This window comes from Hippoglossus hippoglossus, chromosome 1 (genome assembly GCF_009819705.1).
Source record: "Hippoglossus hippoglossus isolate fHipHip1 chromosome 1, fHipHip1.pri, whole genome shotgun sequence".
Classification (NCBI taxonomy): Eukaryota; Metazoa; Chordata; class Actinopteri; order Pleuronectiformes; family Pleuronectidae; genus Hippoglossus; species Hippoglossus hippoglossus.
Window position 1 is genome coordinate 28,139,580 of NC_047151.1, and position 21,364 is coordinate 28,160,943.

Consider the following 21,364-nt stretch of genomic DNA (forward strand, 5'->3'; position numbering starts at 1 on the left):
GGATGTGTGTTTGTGTGCTGGGGGGGAGGGAGGGGGGGGTGTATATTATGTTTTATGGTCACAAGGGGACGAATAAATCACTGTTTCATTAAACGGCTTCAGTCTCTGAGTGCTGCCCCCCCCCCCCCCCCCCCTGTGGGACGTCCCTCTCCTCCCTCCATCCTGCCTCACTTTGTCCTCCATCTCCCACTCGCTTCTTAAAAAAAGAGACAGAACCGGCGTCCCGTCCTCCTCCGTCACTCCATCACTCCGTCTCCTACAGTAACACCCCCCCCCCCCCCCCCCTCCCCCCATCACACACTCTCTCTCTTCTTCACGAGCTGCCATCGCACGTCCACTCAGCGCGGACACTAGACAGCCGTGACACAGTGAGGTCAGAGGTCACGGCAGCAACAAGAAGAAAAACCCAGAGCCGGCGTCGAGGCTGAAGAACGAGAGAGAGGAAGAGGAGGAGGAGAAACAGCTCTTTATTTAAATAAATAGGAAAAAGGAGAAGCTCTACTCGTCGCTTCCACTCGGATGAAACAACATCAACACTACTTCTTTTTTTCTTTTTTTTATTAATTTCCATGAATGATGTGAAATCGCTTTGGAAACTTTTTTCTCTTTTTTGCAGTTTTGGTTTTTTGGCAAAATGAAAACAGAGACTTTGACTCTAGAAGCTACAGACGACACAGAGACAAGTTCATCTTCAACATATAAAAATACTGTGAGGAAATCAAACGCATTAGAATAATATATTACAATCTGTTAGGCTGTTACTGTGTCGACGTATTGCAGTTATAGTCATAATAATAATAATAATAATAATAATAATGATGATGTTAAAAGCTACATTAGTTTACTTCAGATTCATGACACAACTCGGCCTTCATGACAAAAACAACTAAAACAAATAAAAACATGTTAAAAACTCATTACACACACTTGTTATTTTTAGTTTCACGTCCATATAAATTACATGTCATCACATATAAAAGCTACATGTGTCCCGTGGTTATTTGTACGAAGCGTTCACCGGCTCGTCGGAGAGGAGGAGTCTGATCGGAGCGCGACGCAGCGGCGGCGGCGGCGGCGGCGGCGTATAATGAAGCTCATCATCATGGACGGCGTCTTGTTGTTGGAGGCGTCTTAACAATGACACACACACACACTCACACACACACTTAGTTTTTGTGCATCTATACTTGTGAGGACTCTGCGTCGTTGTGAAACTAAATTTAACCTTTGACCTTTTCCTACGACTCTAAGATGTTTTTAAAACCATTAGACTTAGTGAAGTTCCTGTTTCTGTCCTGACAACAAATCGTTCAACAGTTTGTCCACATCACAATAACTATTAACTACTAACTCCTATATTAAGAAAAGTCCTCGCAAATATAGAAGAACAAGAACAAACGTGCTCTCACACACACACACACCAGTTTAAACTGGGAGAAAGGGCGTCTGGCGAGCAGCGATGGGAACGACCCCGCTGCCGTCCCCTGTGAACTCCGTCACCTTTGACCTTTGGGCTCTGTTCAGATTATATTAGAGGAAGTGGAACAAGAAGTCTTTGTTATCCGCTTTTCAAACTGCAGGGGGCGCTGATGGTTCGACACATCAGATCCTCCACCACAGACGTTAATGGACTTTATTCCCGAGAGGAAGACGTGTTGATCTGCAGTGAATCAGCTGATGTAAAGAAAAGTTAGTTTTTTAACTTAGCAGCTTATTTTATGATAAATGTGATTAAAATTGTTTTCACTTTCAGACAAACAGGTCTGAGGAGACTGACTACTTGTCTTAAAATACCTGTTCAGTGTAATTTACATATATTATATTAGTGTAATTATACTTTGTCAGTGTAAAGTTCAAACACTTACAGATTAAATGGAATTAAAATTCAAAGTTTAAGTAAAGGGGAGAAAAACTGTCTTTAATTTGCAAAACACAGAAACGACGCAGCATCAAGGAGAAAAGACTGAAAGTCGTGGATTCAGGCTACGAGTCACATCAGAGGGAGAAGATCCGAAGAAACGAGGAATGTGCAGCAGCTTGTTTCGTTGAAGGAAGTTTCACAGATAATAACCGAGGTTTTCGTCTCTTCAGATCCGCGTGATGAGTTTAATGTGAAGAAAGAACCAGACAGACTCGGAGGAAACGCTCTCGTGAGTAGACGAGGAAAGGTTTGGTCGACTGGGACTGAACTTTCTGGATATGATTTCCCTTCAAAATAGTAAAAATTAGACAATAAAATATTAACATGACTGTTCCTGCTGCTTCCAGTCGTTTTAATTTCTCCTCTTTGACGTCAGACTGTTGAAGAAACGTCTCCAATCGACAACGTTTCACAACATGCGGCCGATGTGAGACTGAGGTCTTTTCACTTCCTGGTTGTCGGCGCTGTGATAAACGGGCGACGTGTTCCCCGCCCCCCCCCCCCCCCCACTGTGACCCTCCAAAAGGACAAGTGGAATGGATGGATGCTGCTGGAAGGTCAGCGCTGTGATGGACTGGCGGCGTGTCGAGGGTTGTTGTGAGGTCAGAACATAAACGTAACCGACGCCACCGCCGCTGATCCGCTTCAATCACCACTCAGGGTCAAGAGGTCACGTCTGAGGGACGATGGCGGAACGTCACTGGATTTCTAACACGTCAAATAACAATTATGTGAACTCACGAGCATCTCAGGCGACGTCCACACCACTAACAGTGTTTTTAAACTAAAACGATCTCTGTGCGCACAAGCTTTTTGTGTCGGTATAAATTTTAATGTCCGTCCGTATACACACGCCTGAATCTGTGCGTTCTGGGCGTGCACGTGTGAACAGGACGAACATCTGTTCTCCTCCACATGTAAACAGCTGTTTCGTTGTAGAATTTCAGAAGTGAACTGTTAGTGCCTATGTCATCGTTTCCAAACTCCTCCGTTTTAAAGTGTGGACGCCAGACGCCTCTGTGAGTTCTCAAAGGAAACAGCCGTCGTACAGAAGGAGCCTCGGACTCGTACCTTAGTTTCCTGTGACAAGTCGACTGTGAGGGAAGGAAGGAGGCATACGGAGGCGTTTCAACACGTGAGCATCGCTAATGAGCTGGAGTTAGGTAGTTATCTCACAGGTTCCTCTGCGGCAGGCGAGGAAGAGGAGGAGGAGGAGGAGGACGATGATGATGATGATGATGAGGTTGACTCGTTGATTTCATGTCTCAGGAGGGAAGAACTGTCTTATGTTACAAAACTGCGTCTGTGCGCAAAAACACACACGAAACAAACACCACCGACAACGTCCGTTCATCAGTGAGAGTCCCTACAGTGTGTGTACCTCTTCAGCTTGTGTTTGTGTGTGTGTGTGTGTGAGTGTGTGTGTGTCTGCATGTGCGCACCACCCACAGCACTACACACACTCCTTGCAGCCACACTCCACAGGCTTCTCCACGTCCTGTGTGAACGAAGTCCCGTCGTCGCACTCGAAGGGGAGCCGCCGGCGCCGCACCCTCAGAGGAGCACAGCAGGGGGCGCCGGTGGCACCCGGCCCGGTCCCCGCCTGGCATCGACCCCGACATTCGACCCAGGAGAAGGTTTTGGACGTCTGGCAGAGGACGGTGCCGCGCTGCAGCCGGTGGTAATCCCTCACCGGCTCCCCGCGACACGGAGACTCTGAGGGCGGGAAACACACGGGGGGGGGGGGGGGGGGGGGGGGGGGGGGGGGGGTTTTAAAGAAGCCAATCAGAGAAGATTTTATACGATCAAAAGTGTTCATCAACAATTACAAACATGGATTTATTATTATTAACGTCCATGTTTTTCCTTTTTTTGTGACCTGTGTGGGCGGAGTTTAGTTCAAACCAAATCAATGTAAACAAATTGTCAAGATGATCAAATAACACGCGAAGTACGAATGATATCTGTTAACAATAAAGTATAATATACATCTAATAATAAAACAACTTAATAACTGAGTGTTTTACAGTTTTCTTCAGTGACTACAACCTAAATTAAAACGTGAAAGATAAACAAACTAATTAGTTAATGTTCAGAGGAAGACGACCTGTTGACCTGCCGCAAATAACTGGATGTAAAATCTCTGATTCAGTTCATGATCTGTCGTCAATTCCTTTACAATCTCATTATAAATGTGTCACGAAGCAGCAGCAACAGTTGAGATCAACTTTGACAACATCTCTCCGCTCGCCCACATTCACTCTACACGTGTGCACAGGAATCTGACGAAGTGGATAAAACAGCCGAAGACACGAAGACGACAGAAGCAAACGCGTGGAAACGTGAACTGCAAAACAAAAACAACTCAAATTGGACTAAAACGGACGTTTTGTCTTTGTTTTCAAACGGTTTCTGACAAAGTGAACTGCACTCGGATCAGAGAGAGACGTGATGAAGTGAAACGTTCTTCACGCTGAGGACATCGGTTTTAATTTGGATTCAAGTGAAGCTGAAAAAACACAGATATCCGACATCAGCGTGAAATAAGTACTTTCGTTTAACGTTTAATGTGAACGTGTATTTTCAAAAAAAGTTTCAGCATGAATGTGATTTTCTTTTGGTCGGCACTGATAATATCGTAATAACAGGAATAAAGAGCTCAGGGAACAAAGATGAGCGTCGACACCTGGACTGTAAATAAAGATGGACGATATGACAGCTCCCAATAAGTGAAGCCAAAGCGTCTTGATCGCCCCCTGGTGGCTGAGTACAGCGTTCATCACTGGGATATTCTGGCTTCATGTCTGGACAGTTTAAGGAGGTGGAGACACCGTCGTCCATCTTTATTTACAGTCGGTGGTCGAGCACAGAGATGTCCCCCCTCAGCAGTGAGAGTTATTAGAGATGTCTCAGATCACATCCGGGTTGTAAAGCACCGTAGTGACCGTCTGCACCGGCTCCTCCGTCCTCACCTGTGGCGCAGCTCTCTCCGGTGAACCCCTGCTGGCAGACGCAGCGCTCGCCCCCCTCCGTCTCCTGACACTGTCCGTGCAGACACTGCAGACCCTGGCAGGACCCCGCCGGCGCCCCCTGCAGGTTGCACAGCGCGCCGTGATATCCCTCCTGGCAGTCGCAGCGGTACGTCTGCGCGTCCAGCTCCGCGCACGCGCCGTTCACGCACCTGGACGGAGACACGCAGCCGAGTCAGTGACGGAGCGAAGCCTCGACTCCACCTCGACATTACAGAGGATTCATAAATGTCACGTTAAGCCTTTTCGCTGTGCGCTGCTGTAATGACGTCTGACATTTGTTAAGAGTTTCTGTGTAAAGTGCAACATGTGAAATGTCTTTAAATGCCAGAACAAAACACTCTCACTTGTTGCCTTCACACGGGTTGACACTGGTTGCCGTGGTGACAACCTCCAGTCCAGTAAGGGCTCCTGCTATTGGCTGGTCACAGTGTTGTCCCGTCCAGCCTGTCTGACAGTGACACTGAGGACCCTGTGACAGGGGACATGTTTACTACCTCACGTCCCACTGAGACGTTAATGCACAGTATGGGCATGGTGCTGTCTGTCTCCTACCTGCGCAGCGGCGGGTTGGCATAGGCCGTGGAGGCAGTAGAGTTTGCGGCAGGCCTGGCAGCCCGGGACCACGCCGGGCTTCATGTGGCTGCGGGTGAAATCCTGCAGCTCGTGGTTGATGTACAGATTCCTGATGCAGCCGTGGAAGCTGGACGTGTTGAGGGTCTGAGAGGAGAGACCCAGAGAGGCGGGCATCGCCTCCTCCGGCAAACCTGGACACACAAGACATCAATGTCTCGGTCGTGTGACGGATCAGGTTCATCGATATCATGCATCTGCCTCCACTTCTGCTCTTACCTCCCACGTACAGAGGAGCCTCCCCCGTCACCAGCTGGCTCCGCCCCTGACTGTCCAGAGTCGTCGGCTCCCCTCCGTCCACGGACAAGTTCACCATCCGGTTAAAGGTCACCAGCTCCACTGTGTGGAAATGCCCGTCGTTTACCGTCTCGGTGCTGAGCACAGAGGGAGGAAGAATTACCGCCATGAACTTGTGTTCCTCGGTCGACCAAGGCAGCTTCAGTTTTTTATTTCAGATTCCTCTGAGGTCACTGTGACCTTTGACCTTTAACCACTGAAGTCTAATCAGTTCATTCCTGAGATAACGTGTTCACAAAGCAAGACATGAGTTTTGTGAGGCCACTGTGACCTTGACCTTTGACCAATGTCCAAATTCTAATCAGTTCATCCATGAGTTGAAGTGAACATTTGAACCAAATTTGAAGAAATGACCTCAAGGTGTTCTAGAGATATCGTGTTCACAACAATGAGACGACCCAAAGACCTCCAGCCATAAGAAGTGGGAGCCATCAGCTGTTTCCTTCTTGTTTCTGAATTAGGTTTCGATGCATTTCACCACAGTGCTCACACGCACACGCACACACGCACACACGCACACACACACACACACACACACACACACACAGATATTCACATCGAGTCCTGTTTTTACTTTCACTGTCTCAGTCCTGAATGTGACATCGTGCTGCGTTCAATGACCTCACTCCCAAATCAGGTTTTTAACTTCAGGACTACAACGTCTGCACCTTCTCGTTACACAACAGAGTGTGTGTGTGTGTGTGTGTGTGTGTGTGTGTGTGTGTGTGTGTGTGTGTGTGTGTGTGTGTGTGTGTGTGTGTGTCTCCCAGCTGGCTGAGTCTCTGCCTCCTTCACAGATGAATCACCTAAAGTCTAAACACTCGACACCTGATCAAGTGGACTCTCAGTTTTTAAGTGTCCTCCTGTCACCTCTGTGATTAAACCAGTAACACCCCCCCCCCCCCCCCCCCCCCTCAGGGCTCCAGAGAGCTGAGATGTTTCTGAGGATCTGAGTCAACACTTTGAAAATCAGGTGAGAATCGATGCGGCTGCTGGAAGTGGAACGTGACGAGGAACGTGTCTACAACTTCTCGCCCAGAGCGAAAATTAAATATCTGCCTCTATTCGTGTTGAAGGCAGATGAATATGTCAAAACATAAAAGTATCAGGGGGAAATTAAAATGCTACAGACTGGTTTAGGTTTGTTGACTTGGAAGCGCTTTGGTCGCTCATAGGACAAAATACAAAATTTGGTTTAATCAAGTGTTTTTCATCCATCAAGAGACAAACATCCAGAGACAAACATCAAGAGACAACATCAGAGACAAACATCCAGAGAACAACATCAAGAGACAAACATCAAGAGACAAACTCCAGAGACAAACTCCAGAGACGAACATCAGAGACAAACATCCAGAGACAAACATCAAGAGACAGAACATCAGAGACAATCAAGAGACAAAACATCCAGAGACAAACATCCAGAGACAAACATCCAGAGACAAACATCAAGAGACAAACATCCAGAGACAAACATCCAGAGACAAACATCAAGAGACAAACATCCAGAGACAAACATCCAGAGACAAACATCCAGAGACAAACATCAAGAGACAAACATCCAGAGACAAACATCAAGAGACAAACATCCAGAGACAAACATCAAGAGACAAACATCCAGAGACAAACATCCAGAGACAAACATCCAGAGACAAACATCCAGAGACAAACATCCAGAGACAAACATCAAGAGACAAACATCCAGAGACAAACATCAAGAGACAAACATCCAGAGACAAACATCAAGAGACAAACATCCAGAGACAAACATCCAGAGACAAACATCCAGAGACAAACATCCAGAGACAAACATCCAGGGACAAACATCCTGATGATCAGTCTCCAGTTAACCTGCGTCTCTTTGGACTGAAGGATGAAGCAGCAGGAACACAGAAGAATATCAAATGGATGCAGTGTGTGTGTGTGTGTGTGTGTGTGTGTGTGTGTGTGTGTGTGTGTGTGTACCTGTAAATTGTGGTCGCAGGCTGGTTCCCGGGATCGTACGTGACCCTGACATGACCCTGATGAAGCTCAACAGCGATTGGTTCATTGTCTCCGTTATAGAGCAGGATGCCGTTGTCCTCTGCTGTCGACACCTGACACACACACGGGAAAACACACACCAGAGTATTCACGTGTGGGCTATTATTTTTATTGTGTGTGTGTGTGTGTGTGTGTGGTGTGTGTGTGTGTGTGTGTGTGTGTGTGTGTGTGCGTGTGTGTGTGTGTGTCCTCACCTGCAGGGAGATGTTGGCCTGGGGCCAGTTCTTGACGTCTTGGAGCTCGACGTACGAGTCTCTGTCCACGAAGTTGACGCTGACCAGCTTCTCACAGCTCTGACCCTCGAAGCCGGGCGGACACCGACACTCCGCCGTGCCCGTCCCCTCCACGCAGGGGGCGCCGTTCTGACACTGAGCCAGCTGGCACGGGGACGGGGGGACAAGGGCCACCTCACAGAACTGTCCACTGGTGATGACATCACAGCAGATATCACAGGTGCTGCATTTGTGTGATTTCAGTGTTTTAAATGTATTGAGATTATGACTCTGATAAGGTTGTTTCATAAGGAACGTTGTAACATCCTTTTCAAGCTTCTGCAAATTTTCTATTGTTTCATGCATATTATGATATAAATATTATATTGATTAGATCAGGTATTAATCTAAGGTTCTTTTTAATTATAATTCTGTTACTTTAGATCATCATCACTATATGATCCATGTGTCCCTGATGTTAAATCAAGATTCCTGTTCTGTGTTTCCTGTTTTTCCCAGTGAGCCCAGTTTCCCAGGTACAGTTTCTAACACCATCTCCGACGTTCCCAGAATTCCCAGCGTTCCCAGTACCTGTATCCCTGAGGACAGACGCAGCTGTACCCGTCCAGATGGTCGACACACTGAGCTCCGTTCTGACAGCGATGATCCACACACTCGTTATAATCGATACTGCAGTCCGGCCCCACCCAGCCGGGGATACACACACACCTGGAACACACACACACACACACACAGACACACACGTGTACAAACGCACAGATAACATGACACATGGTCCAGTCAGCACAGTTCTGCACAATCTACTCGTCTTGTTTATCTGTGTGTTGTTTGGGTAGAGAACCCATGAGCTGTGTGTGCTGTCACCTGGAGCCTGTGGGGGAGCTGACGCAGGTAGACTGATGCTGACAGGGGTTTCTACCTGGAGAACACCCCCCCTCCTCTTCTTCACAAAACAGACCTGAGTGACGATGATGAGAAAAAGAGTTTGTACATGAACCAGCTCTTTTCTCCCGTCAGAGTCGGATCAACTGTGTCATTCTGTGATAAAAGGAACATGAATGGAGTTGATCCCGGGCTGAGGTGTACCTGTGTAGTCAGGAGAACACAAGCAGGTGTAGTTCCCAACTCCGTCCACACAGGTGGCGCCGTTCTCGCATCCATGGTCCTGACAGTCGTCCACGTTCACCTCGCAGAACGTGGCGTGGAAACCAAACGCACATGCGCAGCTGTGCAGTAAGAAACAACCAACAACTACTTCAGGGAGATGATGAAGACAAAGATACCTGAGAACAAAGTCGTAATCTAACGATTTATGAGAATCAAGTTGTAATTTCTTCAGGATCCAGAATCTAGAACAATCTGATCGTTGATAATCGGACACAGACTCAAAGTCCTGATTCTGAGGATCATGTGGAGCTTTTAGAGATTTTAACACAATATGATATTCTCCCTCTAACGCAACACGTGGCCTCAATTTACGACTTTATTCTTGCAAAATATTTCTTTGTGGTTTACAAATTAAAGGTGGTTTTCTTCTTTCTACTTGAACTTTTAATTTTAATTCTGTTAAGTCTGTAAATTATTCCAATTTACAGTAACTATTTAAAACATAATTACACAAATATAATATATATAAATTACACTGAACGGGTATTTTCAGATAAATAGTCACCATCTGTCTCCACGAACCTGTTCCTGTTCGTCAGGTCGAGTTAACGTTTAAAGATACGATGCTCGTTTCATAAAGGTGAAGCCAAAACAATTTTAATGAGATTTATCATATTTTGATTGTTTGTGAAACTTACACTAAAGTATAACTCAACATTCCTCGTTTCAATGCACACGACAGAATGATCCTCGGATTTTCTCTCACACGACAAGTTCGAACACTAAAATGTACATATCATAATCTTATATGTAATATCACATGGACCCATATGAATGATGAACATTCAACTTGGACCCAAACAGAGGAGAAATCTTCTGAGGGACATGAAACAACAGAAACAGTTTCCTGTCGTTACCTGAAGCCTCTGGTCTGCTCGTCGCTCAGGCAGGTTCCTCCGTTGGTGCAGGGATTACTGACACAAGCATCCACTGGTGTCTCACAGTGTTCACCCTGAGAGACACACACACACACACACACACACACACACACACACACACACACACACACACACACACACACACACACACACACACACACACACACACACACACACACACACACACACACACACACAGTGAATAAGAGCATATTTCTGTTTTTAAAAAGCATACAACATTAGATCAGGTCAACAGAGTCATCTGATGGGATTACCAGAGACGGCTGAGAGCTAAAAATAATCTCCGACAACACGCAAACAAAATATTGGATCAGTGGTTTTAAAACATTCAGCTCTGGGGGTGTAAATGGATTATTGTGCGTCTGCAGAGGGGAAACTTTTTGATTAGACGACACAAGGTGCCGACAAAAAACACACAGACTCACTAACTAGATCACGCGAGCCTCTCTGCAGCACGCAACACAGACACACACACACAGACACACACATGCACAGACACACACACAGTTGCATACCGTGAATCCGGCCTTGCAGGTGCAGGTGTACGGTTGTGTGTGGTGCACTTGGCAGACGCCCTGGTTCTGGCAGGGGGACGACACACACGGGCTGCATTTGGCCTGAACAGACGCCTCCACGGGACCTGATCACACACACAGACACACACACACACACACACAGACACACACACAGACACACACACAGACACACACGCACACACACACGCACACACACACACAGACACACACACAGTTTATTAAAAAGTCACTAATGGAAACTTCACAGTGAAGCGTCCCTAGGTCTCTTGAGAGGAGCTGTATTAATTCAAGTTATTATTATTATTATATTCACACCATGAAGAGATCAAATCTTTAAACCTGGAGCTGTTACCCTCTGTGATTTTCACCGGTTTTAACACAACTTCAAATCCTCCATCTTTGTTGTTATGAGCTGTTATTATAATAATTTATTTTTTTTCACATCTTAAATTCACTGTGGATTAATTAAGCGTTTTACTCCCGAGTTAAAGAGGAAATCTGAAATTCCCTGGGCAGAAAAATAAAACACTGAATAAAAGATGGTTCTCTGTATCATCACACGCTTCAGTGTCACAATTATCTGAATGCAGATTAAAGCCGGACGGATTTAGCTCCATAAGTGAGAGTTTATAATAATTTCTTAGTGACGCGCCCTCAGAGGGAGAAGAGAAGAACAATGTTCTAATGGAAAACTGGAGCATCACAAAGAGCTCAACGCTCCTGTAGCATCTTTGTTATATTAATATTCAAGATGCATTTAAACTGTTGATTCTTCATTGAATCCACATGATCTCAGCTTCACGTTAGTGCCAGTCACAGGTTCGATGCTCTATTTGTTACCGTAGAGCAGCTGAGAAAAGCCAGTCGATCAAGATCCATGAATTATTCCCTGAAAAATCTGTTTCATAATGTTCCTGGAAGTGAAAACATGATTATAAGAGAGGGTTTCAAACTCTGACAGGAGAGTGTAAGTCTCACTGATAGATAAAATATAATAATGACATCAGAGGATGGAGCTGCAGTGCGGACGACTTGTCAATTAACATGCTCAGCCAATCACGGGTCAGTCTCAGCTGTCAATCATGATGTTTCACTAATTAAACTAATTAAAACCAAACTGATCAGAAACACTGAAAGGACAGAAACCATCTTTGACAAACTATTAATTAATGTCTACTTTGATTTTTTTATTTGGTCCACGTCCTATATCCTAACATGGAGGAGGCGGGGGTTTATGAACTATGCTGCAGCCAGCCACCAGGGGGCGATTTACAGTCTGTGATCAAACCAGAAAAACTTTATATTTAAAATAGTTTTGAAAGTTAAATTAAATCCTACATGATAACAATAACTTATGTCTGGTAACTTTTATTTTAAAAGAATTTCTACGAACCAAATAAAATATGTTGGTTCAGGATTAAAGACGACACACGCAGGTAAAACACCTTCTGACTTCAAGCCGCTGAAACCTCCCTAGCTCTTCTCCGGACTCACCCAGACACTGGAACTTGTCGGCGGGCGTGGTGAGCAGCAGCTTGCCCTCCAGCCCCCGGGGGCCGGCACAGCGGGCGATACCCGGCTCCTTGTAGCCGCTCTTCACCCAGTCCGAGAGCCAGAGCAGGCGGCAGTCGCAGTACAGAGGGTTGGCTCCGATCGCTCTGGAGAAGAGATGAAGAGTCAGCTCGGTGACGGAGGGAGAGGAGGAAACATACAAGTGAGGAGGAAACATACAAGAGAGGAGGAAGCATACAAGTGAGGAGGAAACATACAAGTGAGGAGGAAACATACAAGTGAGGAGGAAACATACAAGTGAGGAGGAAACATACAAGAGAGGAGGAAACATACAAGTGAGGAGGAAACATACAAGTGAGGAGGAAACATACAAGTGAGGAGGAAACATACAAGTGAGGAGGAAACATACAAGTGAGGAGGAAACATACAAGTGAGGAGGAAACATACAAGAGAGGAGGAAACATACAAGAGAGGAGGAAACATACAAGTGAGGAGGAAACATACAAGTGAGGAGGAAACATACAAGTGAGGAGGAAACATACAAGAGAGGAGGAAACATACAAGTGAGGAGGAAACATACAAGTGAGGAGGAAGCATACAAGTGAGGAGGAAACATACAAGTGAGGAGGAAACATACAAGTGAGGAGGAAGCATACAAGTGAGGAGGAAACATACAAGTGAGGAGGAAACATACAAGAGAGGAGGAAACATACAAGAGAGGAGGAAACATACAAGAGAGGAGGAAACATACAAGTGAGGAGGAAACATACAAGTGAGGAGGAAACATACAAGTGAGGAGGAAACATACAAGTGAGGAGGAAACATACAAGAGAGGAGGAAACATACAAGAGAGGAGGAAACATACAAGTGAGGAGGAAACATACAAGTGAGGAGGAAACATACAAGTGAGGAGGAAACATACAAGTGAGGAGGAAGCATACAAGTGAGGAGGAAACATACAAGTGAGGAGGAAACATACAAGTGAGGAGGAAACATACAAGTGAGGAGGAAACATACAAGAGAGGAGGAAACATACAAGTGAGGAGGAAACATACAAGTGAGGAGGAAACATACAAGTGAGGAGGAAACATACAAGAGAGGAGGAAACATACAAGTGAGGAGGAAACATACAAGTGAGGAGGAAACATACAAGTGAGGAGGAAACATACAAGAGAGGAGGAAGCATACAAACGAGGAGGAAACATACAAGTGAGGAGGAAACATACAAGAGAGGAGGAAACATACAAGTGAGGAGGAAGCATACAAGCGAGGAGGAAACATACAAGCGAGGAGGAAACATACAAGTGAGGAGGAAACATACAAGTGAGGAGGAAGCATACAAGTGAGGAGGAAACATACAAGTGAGGAGGAAGCATACAAGTGAGGAGGAAACATACAAGTGAGGAGGAAACATACAAGTGAGGAGGAAACATACAAGTGAGGAGGAAGCATACAAGTGAGGAGGAAACATACAAGTGAGGAGGAAACATACAAGTGAGGAGGAAACATACAAGTGAGGAGGAAACATACAAGAGAGGAGGAAACATACAAGTGAGGAGGAAACATACAAGTGAGGAGGAAGCATACAAGTGAGGAGGAAACATACAAGTGAGGAGGAAACATACAAGTGAGGAGGAAACATACAAGAGAGGAGGAAACATACAAGTGAGGAGGAAACATACAAGTGAGGAGGAAACATACAAGTGAGGAGGAAACATACAAGAGAGGAGGAAACATACAAGTGAGGAGGAAACATACAAGTGAGGAGGAAACATACAAGTGAGGAGGAAACATACAAGTGAGGAGGAAGCATACAAGTGAGGAGGAAACATACAAGTGAGGAGGAAACATACAAGTGAGGAGGAAACATACAAGAGAGGAGGAAACATACAAGTGAGGAGGAAACATACAAGTGAGGAGGAAGCATACAAGTGAGGAGGAAACATACAAGTGAGGAGGAAACATACAAGTGAGGAGGAAACATACAAGTGAGGAGGAAACATACAAGAGAGGAGGAAACATACAAGTGAGGAGGAAACATACAAGTGAGGAGGAAGCATACAAGTGAGGAGGAAACATACAAGTGAGGAGGAAACATACAAGTGAGGAGGAAACATACAAGTGAGGAGGAAACATACAAGTGAGGAGGAAGCATACAAGTGAGGAGGAAACATACAAGTGAGGAGGAAGCATACAAGTGAGGAGGAAACATACAAGAGAGGAGGAAACATACAAGTGAGGAGGAAACATACAAGTGAGGAGGAAACATACAAGTGAGGAGGAAACATACAAGTGAGGAGGAAACATACAAGTGAGGAGGAAACATACAAGTGAGGAGGAAACATACAAGAGAGGAGGAAGCATACAAGTGAGGAGGAAACATACAAGAGAGGAGGAAACATACAAGTGAGGAGGAAGCATACAAGTGAGGAGGAAACATACAAGTGAGGAGGAAACATACAAGTGAGGAGGAACCATACAAGAGAGGAGGAAACATACAAGTGAGGAGGAAACATACAAGAGAGGAGGAAACATACAAGTGAGGAGGAAACATACAAGAGAGGAGGAAACATACAAGAGAGGAGGAAACATACAAGTGAGGAGGAAACATACAAGTGAGGAGGAAACATACAAGTGAGGAGGAAACATACAAGTGAGGAGGAAACATACAAGAGAGGAGGAAACATACAAGTGAGGAGGAAACATACAAGTGAGGAGGAAACATACAAGTGAGGAGGAAACATACAAGTGAGGAGGAAACATACAAGAGAGGAGGAAGCATACAAGTGAGGAGGAAACATACAAGTGAGGAGGAAACATACAAGTGAGGAGGAAACATACAAGTGAGGAGGAAACATACAAGAGAGGAGGAAACATACAAGTGAGGAGGAAACATACAAGTGAGGAGGAAACATACAAGTGAGGAGGAAACATACAAGTGAGGAGGAAACATACAAGAGAGGAGGAAACATACAAGTGAGGAGGAAACATACAAGTGAGGAGGAAACATACAAGTGAGGAGGAAACATACAAGTGAGGAGGAAACATACGGAGGAATGAGGAGAGAGGAAAGTTTCAGAGGAAAGTCAACGATGAGGTTTCTCCTCTTTCTTTAGACGTGATGAGGTTAAAACAAGCAGAGTTAAATAAACTGCTGCACAATAAAATAAATAAAGAATAAAACTAAACTAAATAGAAATGAACATCAATAAAAACTATTAAAAACAGTTCATCGGTTGTTGTGGGAGGTAAAACTGAGAAGGAGGGAATAAATGAAAGATATGAGAAAAGAGGAAGAGAAGCAGGACATGCACTGCCACAAGGTGGAGCTGTTACACCTCACAGCTCTGCTCACATACAGGACACACACACACACACACACACACACACACACACACACACACACACACACACACACACACACACACACACACACACACACACACACACACACACACACACACACACACACACACACACACCACAGTTACTGGAACAAAGTTATGATGTCATCCGACGAAATTCCTGAGCAGGTGATATTTAGCTTTTTAGTTCTTTGCACCGAACAAAGACATTTTTAGATGATTTTAAAAAATAAAATAGTTCTTATGTTTGATGGAACATCGGCTATAAATCTATTTATTCTTTCATCTGCACCAAAAAGCCTCAGAGAAAAGAAAGAGTCACTTTCAGAGCTGGATTCGTTCGAGATCCTCTTACAGCTCCGTGCATCTTCCTGACAGACAGGAGCATCTTCTTTCAGAGATGATGTCACGTTTCACACGACCAAAATAAAAAATTCTTCCTCCCTCTGCTCTTCACCTCCTGTTCACATCCCCCCCCCCCCCCCGCTGCTGTCTGCCATCATCTGTCCTCCATCTCCTCCCCTCGTCAGCCAGCTCCCGTTCCCCCGTCTTCCCTCCACACTTACTGTAGATCTTTGACTCACATGGGTCACGCTTGACAGAAGATGATTATGCTCTATATGCAGACACACACACACACACACACACACACACACACACACACACAGAGAGAGACTCACACTCACACACGGGCCTCAGATCAATAAAGCCTTGTGAAACGATGGATCTTTCCAGCTACTTATTGAAACCCCTCACTCTCTGTGAACTGGACTCTATCTGACTGGAGCCAGGACACACACACACACACACACACACACACACACACACACACGCACACACACACACACCTCATTCTGTCAGTGTACGTACACACGTGCGTGGACTACATGTGTATATTTGCTTACAGGTGAGACAGGGAGGCCACGTCGCTGAAGATGCCCTGCTGCAGCTCCGAGATGTCGTTGCCATGGAGAGAGCTGAAAGAAAGAAGAACACAGCCGAGGGTCAAGAAAACCAACGAGGCTCGTTCACATCAACAACATGTGTGTGTGTGTGTGTGCGTGTGTGTATGTGTGTGTGTGTGTGTGTGTGTGTGTGTGTGTGTGTGTGTGTGTGTGTGTGTGTGTGTGTGTGTGTGTGTGTGTGTGCGCTCACAGCAGCCTCAGGGAGCGCAGGCCGCTCAGCGACAGAGGAGGGATACAGCGGAGTGAGTTGTAGCTGAGGATCCTGAAACGAGGAAACATCACGAGTTAAAGAAAACATATATATATAAATCTGTCTTCATCTGTTTCTCTCGGGATGAATCAACTTTATTAAAACTATCAAATCAAGCCCCTGGAGTCAAACAGTGATGTCAAATGAAGTGACGCACAGATGGATTTAACCTCTAGGGGGCGCTAGCAGGACTGGTGGCCTTTGTGACCCAGTTTTCTCTTGTACTTTTAACCTTCTCTCTTTCTCTGTCCTTATTCTACATTATTATTATTACTTTGATTTGTATTATATGATTTATCATCAGCATTGCTATTCATAAAACTGATGATTGTGTTTCTCTGGGTTTGAATATTGGTGGAGACATTTTGGATCACGTAAGTCAACAAAATGCATAAACAGAAGAAAAAGAATCAAAGAAGAATTGTTCCATGTTATAACTGGTGCTGCTTTAATTAATAAAACCATCACATCTATATCACAGTTATTATTAATAACCAGCTTAGTGACAGAGCGTCAGCGTGTTTCTGTCTTCGTCGTGTGAACTGTTGTGTCTGTTCATTAAATATAATATTCTCAGGTCTCAGCCTTTCTATGTAATTAATGTGCATTCAGATAATGTGTGTGTGTCGTGATTCGTTGCTGTAGAATTAAAATTGAATTGAACTTTAACTCTTGTTTGCAGTTTGCACGTAGTTCAGTATCGTCTAGAAATCAATGTTCAGCTCCGACTAACAATTAAAAACACGGACTTGTTGAAGTTATCTGACAAACGTTATTTGTGTGTGTGTGTGTGTGTGTGTGTGTGTGTGTGTGTGTGTGTGTGTGTGTGTGTGTGTGCACGTGGACTCACAGCGTGGTGAGCTGGCTCATGTTGGAGAAGGAGTCGTCCGACAGGGAACTGATTTTGTTGTTGCTCAGATCTCTGCGGAGGCAAAAAGTCAATTCCAATCAAAACACACACACAATTAATATCATGCAGGAGACACAAACACAAACACACACACACACACACACACACACACACACACACATTCAGTCTCTCTCCATTTACTTCCCTTCTCACACATAGACACAACTTTTCCTGTGTGTGAGTGCGTGTGTGTGTGTGTGTGTGTGTGTGTGTGTGTGTGTGTGTGTGTGTGTGTGTGTGTGTGTGTGTGTGTGTTATTACATGAACGTACAGTGTGATGCTCATTGAGCTGAACCACAGATTTAACTACACAGTCCACAGCTCCCCCTGCTGGATCTCTATATAAATACAGTTTATCTGCATGATGAGTTCTGGTGAATCTTTCTAAACATGTTGGATTATATATTAATAATCTGCAGCCTATATAAGGCTAATATGCAGCTGATACACCGTCTATTACAGATGTTTAAACTGTAAAAAGTCTTTAGGAGACGGTAAAGAGTAAGAGACTAATTTTGAAAATAGTTAAATAAAGATTTTAAATGTGTTAAAGCCTCTGACCCCCAAACGTCAGCAGACTCCTGGTACCCGACCTCGTGCTCGGTCCGTTTTTGTTTGTTTCTTCTCTCTTGGAAAAAAAGATCCTGATCTCAATAAAACTGTCGGATTAAATTAGAGACTAAGAATAATAATAATCCTCCTCCTGCCGGTTCTGGGGCCCGTCGCCCTCAGTCTGGTCTTCTGAGGACGACGCACAAGGTCGGATGGATTGAGGTTAAAGCACCGACTCAGTCTGACTCACTGTCTGAATCACTGCTCGACTACTTGGTCTGTTTGACCTCTGGGTTTTAGATTATTGTACTGACTGGTTCCTGACGTGTCTTGAAACGTGAACCATAAATAAAATGCAAACCCTGTTGTTTTTCCAGTATAATTGTGAGATTTCCAGTCGAGCTCATACGTCCACTAAAGCCCAACAGTCCCTTAACTTCACACTCAAAGACATCAGTGCTCTAAATGTCTCTGATTCTTCATCTGCATCCATGAATTACTCCCTTGGAAAAATTGTCTGAGCTCTGAGCGATGATCTAGTTGTGTCAACGGGCTCAGTCGTGCGTGAGAAGTCGTGCTCTTACACGAGCTGCAGGTATTTGAAGGTGGCCAAGTCTTTGGGAACACTGGTGAACTGGTTTCCATCCAGATACCTGAGAAGACGACACAGAGGCGTTAATCGTGCGTCTCAAACGAGAAAAGAATTCACAGGGTCCGTCAACGAAAAAACAGTCTCTGAATCTTCGTCAAAGATTCATCTACAATCGTGACTCTACAAATGCATCAAGTTCTGTCGCCTGGATTTATTAAAGTAAAGATCTAAGTTGAACAGATTCATAATCACTGTGTCTTTGTTACTTTGAGTCTTAATATCTACACCAGCGTGTTTCTACAGAAGCCCAGAGGGGACAAACGCCGGCTCTCGAGAGGCCTTTTCGTATTTGTATGTTTCCTGGAGGCCACCGTAGATTCTCCTGGTGGTTTTGAGTTGGTCGCCATCTGCAACCTCACCACTAGAGGTCACTAAATCACTATTAAAAACGTTTCAATTGGCATGATGCAAAATTACAGAAAAAACTTTATCTGCAGAAAAGAATCAACAAAAATAAAAACGTGTAAGTAAAATTAAATCCATCAGCGTGCAAATAATTACAACCTTATTTCATATCCGGGTTTACACATGTTTTCGGACTCACAGTTCGGTGACGTTGCGCGGCAGCCCCCTGGGGAGACCCTGTAGGTGTTTGTTGCTGCAGCGGACCACCGTGTCCATGCAGGTGCACTGGGTCGGACACTGAGGCCCCGAAACACAGCTGCTGTCGTCCAGCACCGACCCTGAACAGGAAAACAACGTTTCGCCGCACGGTTACAAAGTGTTTTATGTGTTTATATAAGTTCTGGAAGATGTGCAGAGCAACGAACTCTGAAATTTGTGATCTCACACAGAGAACCACCTGAAAATGTCATGAAAATGTCCAGACAGGTCTTAGATCAGCTTAGGAGGGTGTGTGTGCTCTTTACCATCTTCACAGCGGAAGTCGGGCACAGCTACGTCCTGCAGTGGGATCTCTCGGAGGAAGGCGGGGCCCTGGCAGCGAGGATTCCCCGTCACGATTCGCCTGCTCCGCAGCCACGCCCCAAACCAGGACAGACGGCAGTCGCAGGTGAAAGGATTGGCCAGCAGGTTCCTGGTGGATGGAGGGAGGAGAAGAAGGAGATCAAGAGGATGACACACAAACACACAACCAGTCGGTGTCGGTGCAGCGTGTGGCGCTCACAGCGTGGACAGGTTGGGCAGCGTGTCGAAGGCCCCGGGCAGGATGGTGCTCAGCTGGTTGTCGTAGAGCGAGAGAAGCCGGACGTTGGTGAGACCTGTGAAGCTGCCGTTATGGATACAGCTGATCTTGTTGTTCCTCAGCATCCTACACACACACACACACACACACACACACACACACACACACACACACACACACACACACACACACACACACACACACACACACACACACACACACACACACACACACACACACACAAATATAGAATGAATTCAGTTTGTAGGGGGTCAGCATTAACTTAACTGTTTTAACCACCTCACGCTGGCGTCCTGTTTGTTTTAGGTTAGATTTTTACGGCCCCTCATGCTTCTGATTATATTTGAGACCTTTTTAATTCTGTATGAACCTTTTTGTAGCTTGAGCTCCTCGGACAGACAGAGAACTTCTCTCTGTCCCAGAGGCCACGTCTAAAACTACAGGGGACAGTGCAGGCAGGGCCCTGAAGCTGGGGAACGAGCTGCTCCAGGAAACAAGTCAGAGTCAGAGATCGGGTTATTTACTTGCTCTTTTTAAGTCTCTGTTTTGTGTCTCTTAGTTCGACTCTATGTTTCATATTTACTTCCTCTGTCTCGATAGGGATGAGAATAAAGAACCATTGAATCCTTGGTAACGATGAGCTTCACTTTTCCTCTTCTACCCGGGAGTCATACATGTTGTTTCTCTGCCTGTGTGAAGTCTCCGTGATTACAACCAGTCCCGTCGGGCGAGAGGTGAACTCACAGCATGCGGAGTCCCTCCATCCCTCTGAACATGCTCCCTCTCACAGACTCCAGGTGATTGGCCGTGAGGTGAAGCTCCACCGCCGAGGACGCTCCGTCAAACGCTCCGTCCTCAATGTCTGAGATCTTGTTGTTGCTCAAGTTACTGGACGGAAGGAAGACAATGAATAAAAAAGACAAGATAAGGAAGGTGCTGTACAGTCCTCGTTAAGGGGTGGAAGTCAAACTGATTCATTGGCTCAAAGTTATTCAATCATAAGTTCCTGTTACTGTACTAAAGAGCGGCCATTGTTGACGTTGTCTGAGCGACCTACATTTTCTTGAGCTGCGTCAGGCCCTTGAAGGCGCCGGTGGCCTCCAGCACGGAGAGGTCGTTGTTGTTGAGACGCCTGCGACGGTCACAGAGCGCACATGAAAAACATCGTTAGCAGAGGAGTCGGTTTGGAATCTGAGCGTGTGTGTGTGCATCCATGCAGCATGAGTCCCATACAC

The 21,364-nt window shown here is 45.4% G+C and overlaps 1 protein-coding gene and 1 long non-coding RNA gene across 3 annotated transcripts in view; one reads left to right on the forward strand and one right to left on the reverse strand.

Moving 5' to 3' along the window:
• Positions 1-780: 780 nt before the first annotated feature.
• LOC117760424 lies at positions 781-21,320 on the forward strand. Its single transcript, XR_004613676.1, has 3 exons — positions 781-1,205; positions 5,731-5,738; positions 21,309-21,320. It is a non-coding gene; the product is annotated as an uncharacterized LOC117760424 (long non-coding RNA).
• The window catches only part of LOC117760398 (slit homolog 1 protein-like), a 45,285-nt gene continuing 26,981 nt past the window's right edge, over positions 3,061-21,364 (reverse strand). For both annotated transcript variants that reach the window (XM_034583406.1, XM_034583414.1), the window contains 22 exons: positions 21,187-21,261; positions 20,874-21,017; positions 20,091-20,234; positions 19,834-20,000; positions 19,509-19,647; positions 18,897-18,965; positions 17,701-17,772; positions 16,791-16,862; positions 16,541-16,612; positions 12,253-12,416; positions 10,738-10,862; positions 10,181-10,275; positions 9,243-9,382; positions 9,021-9,114; positions 8,727-8,864; positions 8,118-8,346; positions 7,846-7,976; positions 5,803-5,957; positions 5,506-5,717; positions 5,298-5,422; positions 4,894-5,102; positions 3,061-3,637 (listed from right to left, as the gene is read on the reverse strand). In XM_034583406.1, the coding sequence (XP_034439297.1) occupies positions 3,375-3,637; positions 4,894-5,102; positions 5,298-5,422; positions 5,506-5,717; positions 5,803-5,957; positions 7,846-7,976; positions 8,118-8,346; positions 8,727-8,864; positions 9,021-9,114; positions 9,243-9,382; positions 10,181-10,275; positions 10,738-10,862; positions 12,253-12,416; positions 16,541-16,612; positions 16,791-16,862; positions 17,701-17,772; positions 18,897-18,965; positions 19,509-19,647; positions 19,834-20,000; positions 20,091-20,234; positions 20,874-21,017; positions 21,187-21,261 (3,034 nt within the window). In that variant the 3' untranslated portion in view covers positions 3,061-3,374. The remainder of the gene's footprint in view (positions 3,638-4,893; positions 5,103-5,297; positions 5,423-5,505; positions 5,718-5,802; positions 5,958-7,845; positions 7,977-8,117; positions 8,347-8,726; positions 8,865-9,020; positions 9,115-9,242; positions 9,383-10,180; positions 10,276-10,737; positions 10,863-12,252; positions 12,417-16,540; positions 16,613-16,790; positions 16,863-17,700; positions 17,773-18,896; positions 18,966-19,508; positions 19,648-19,833; positions 20,001-20,090; positions 20,235-20,873; positions 21,018-21,186; positions 21,262-21,364) is intronic.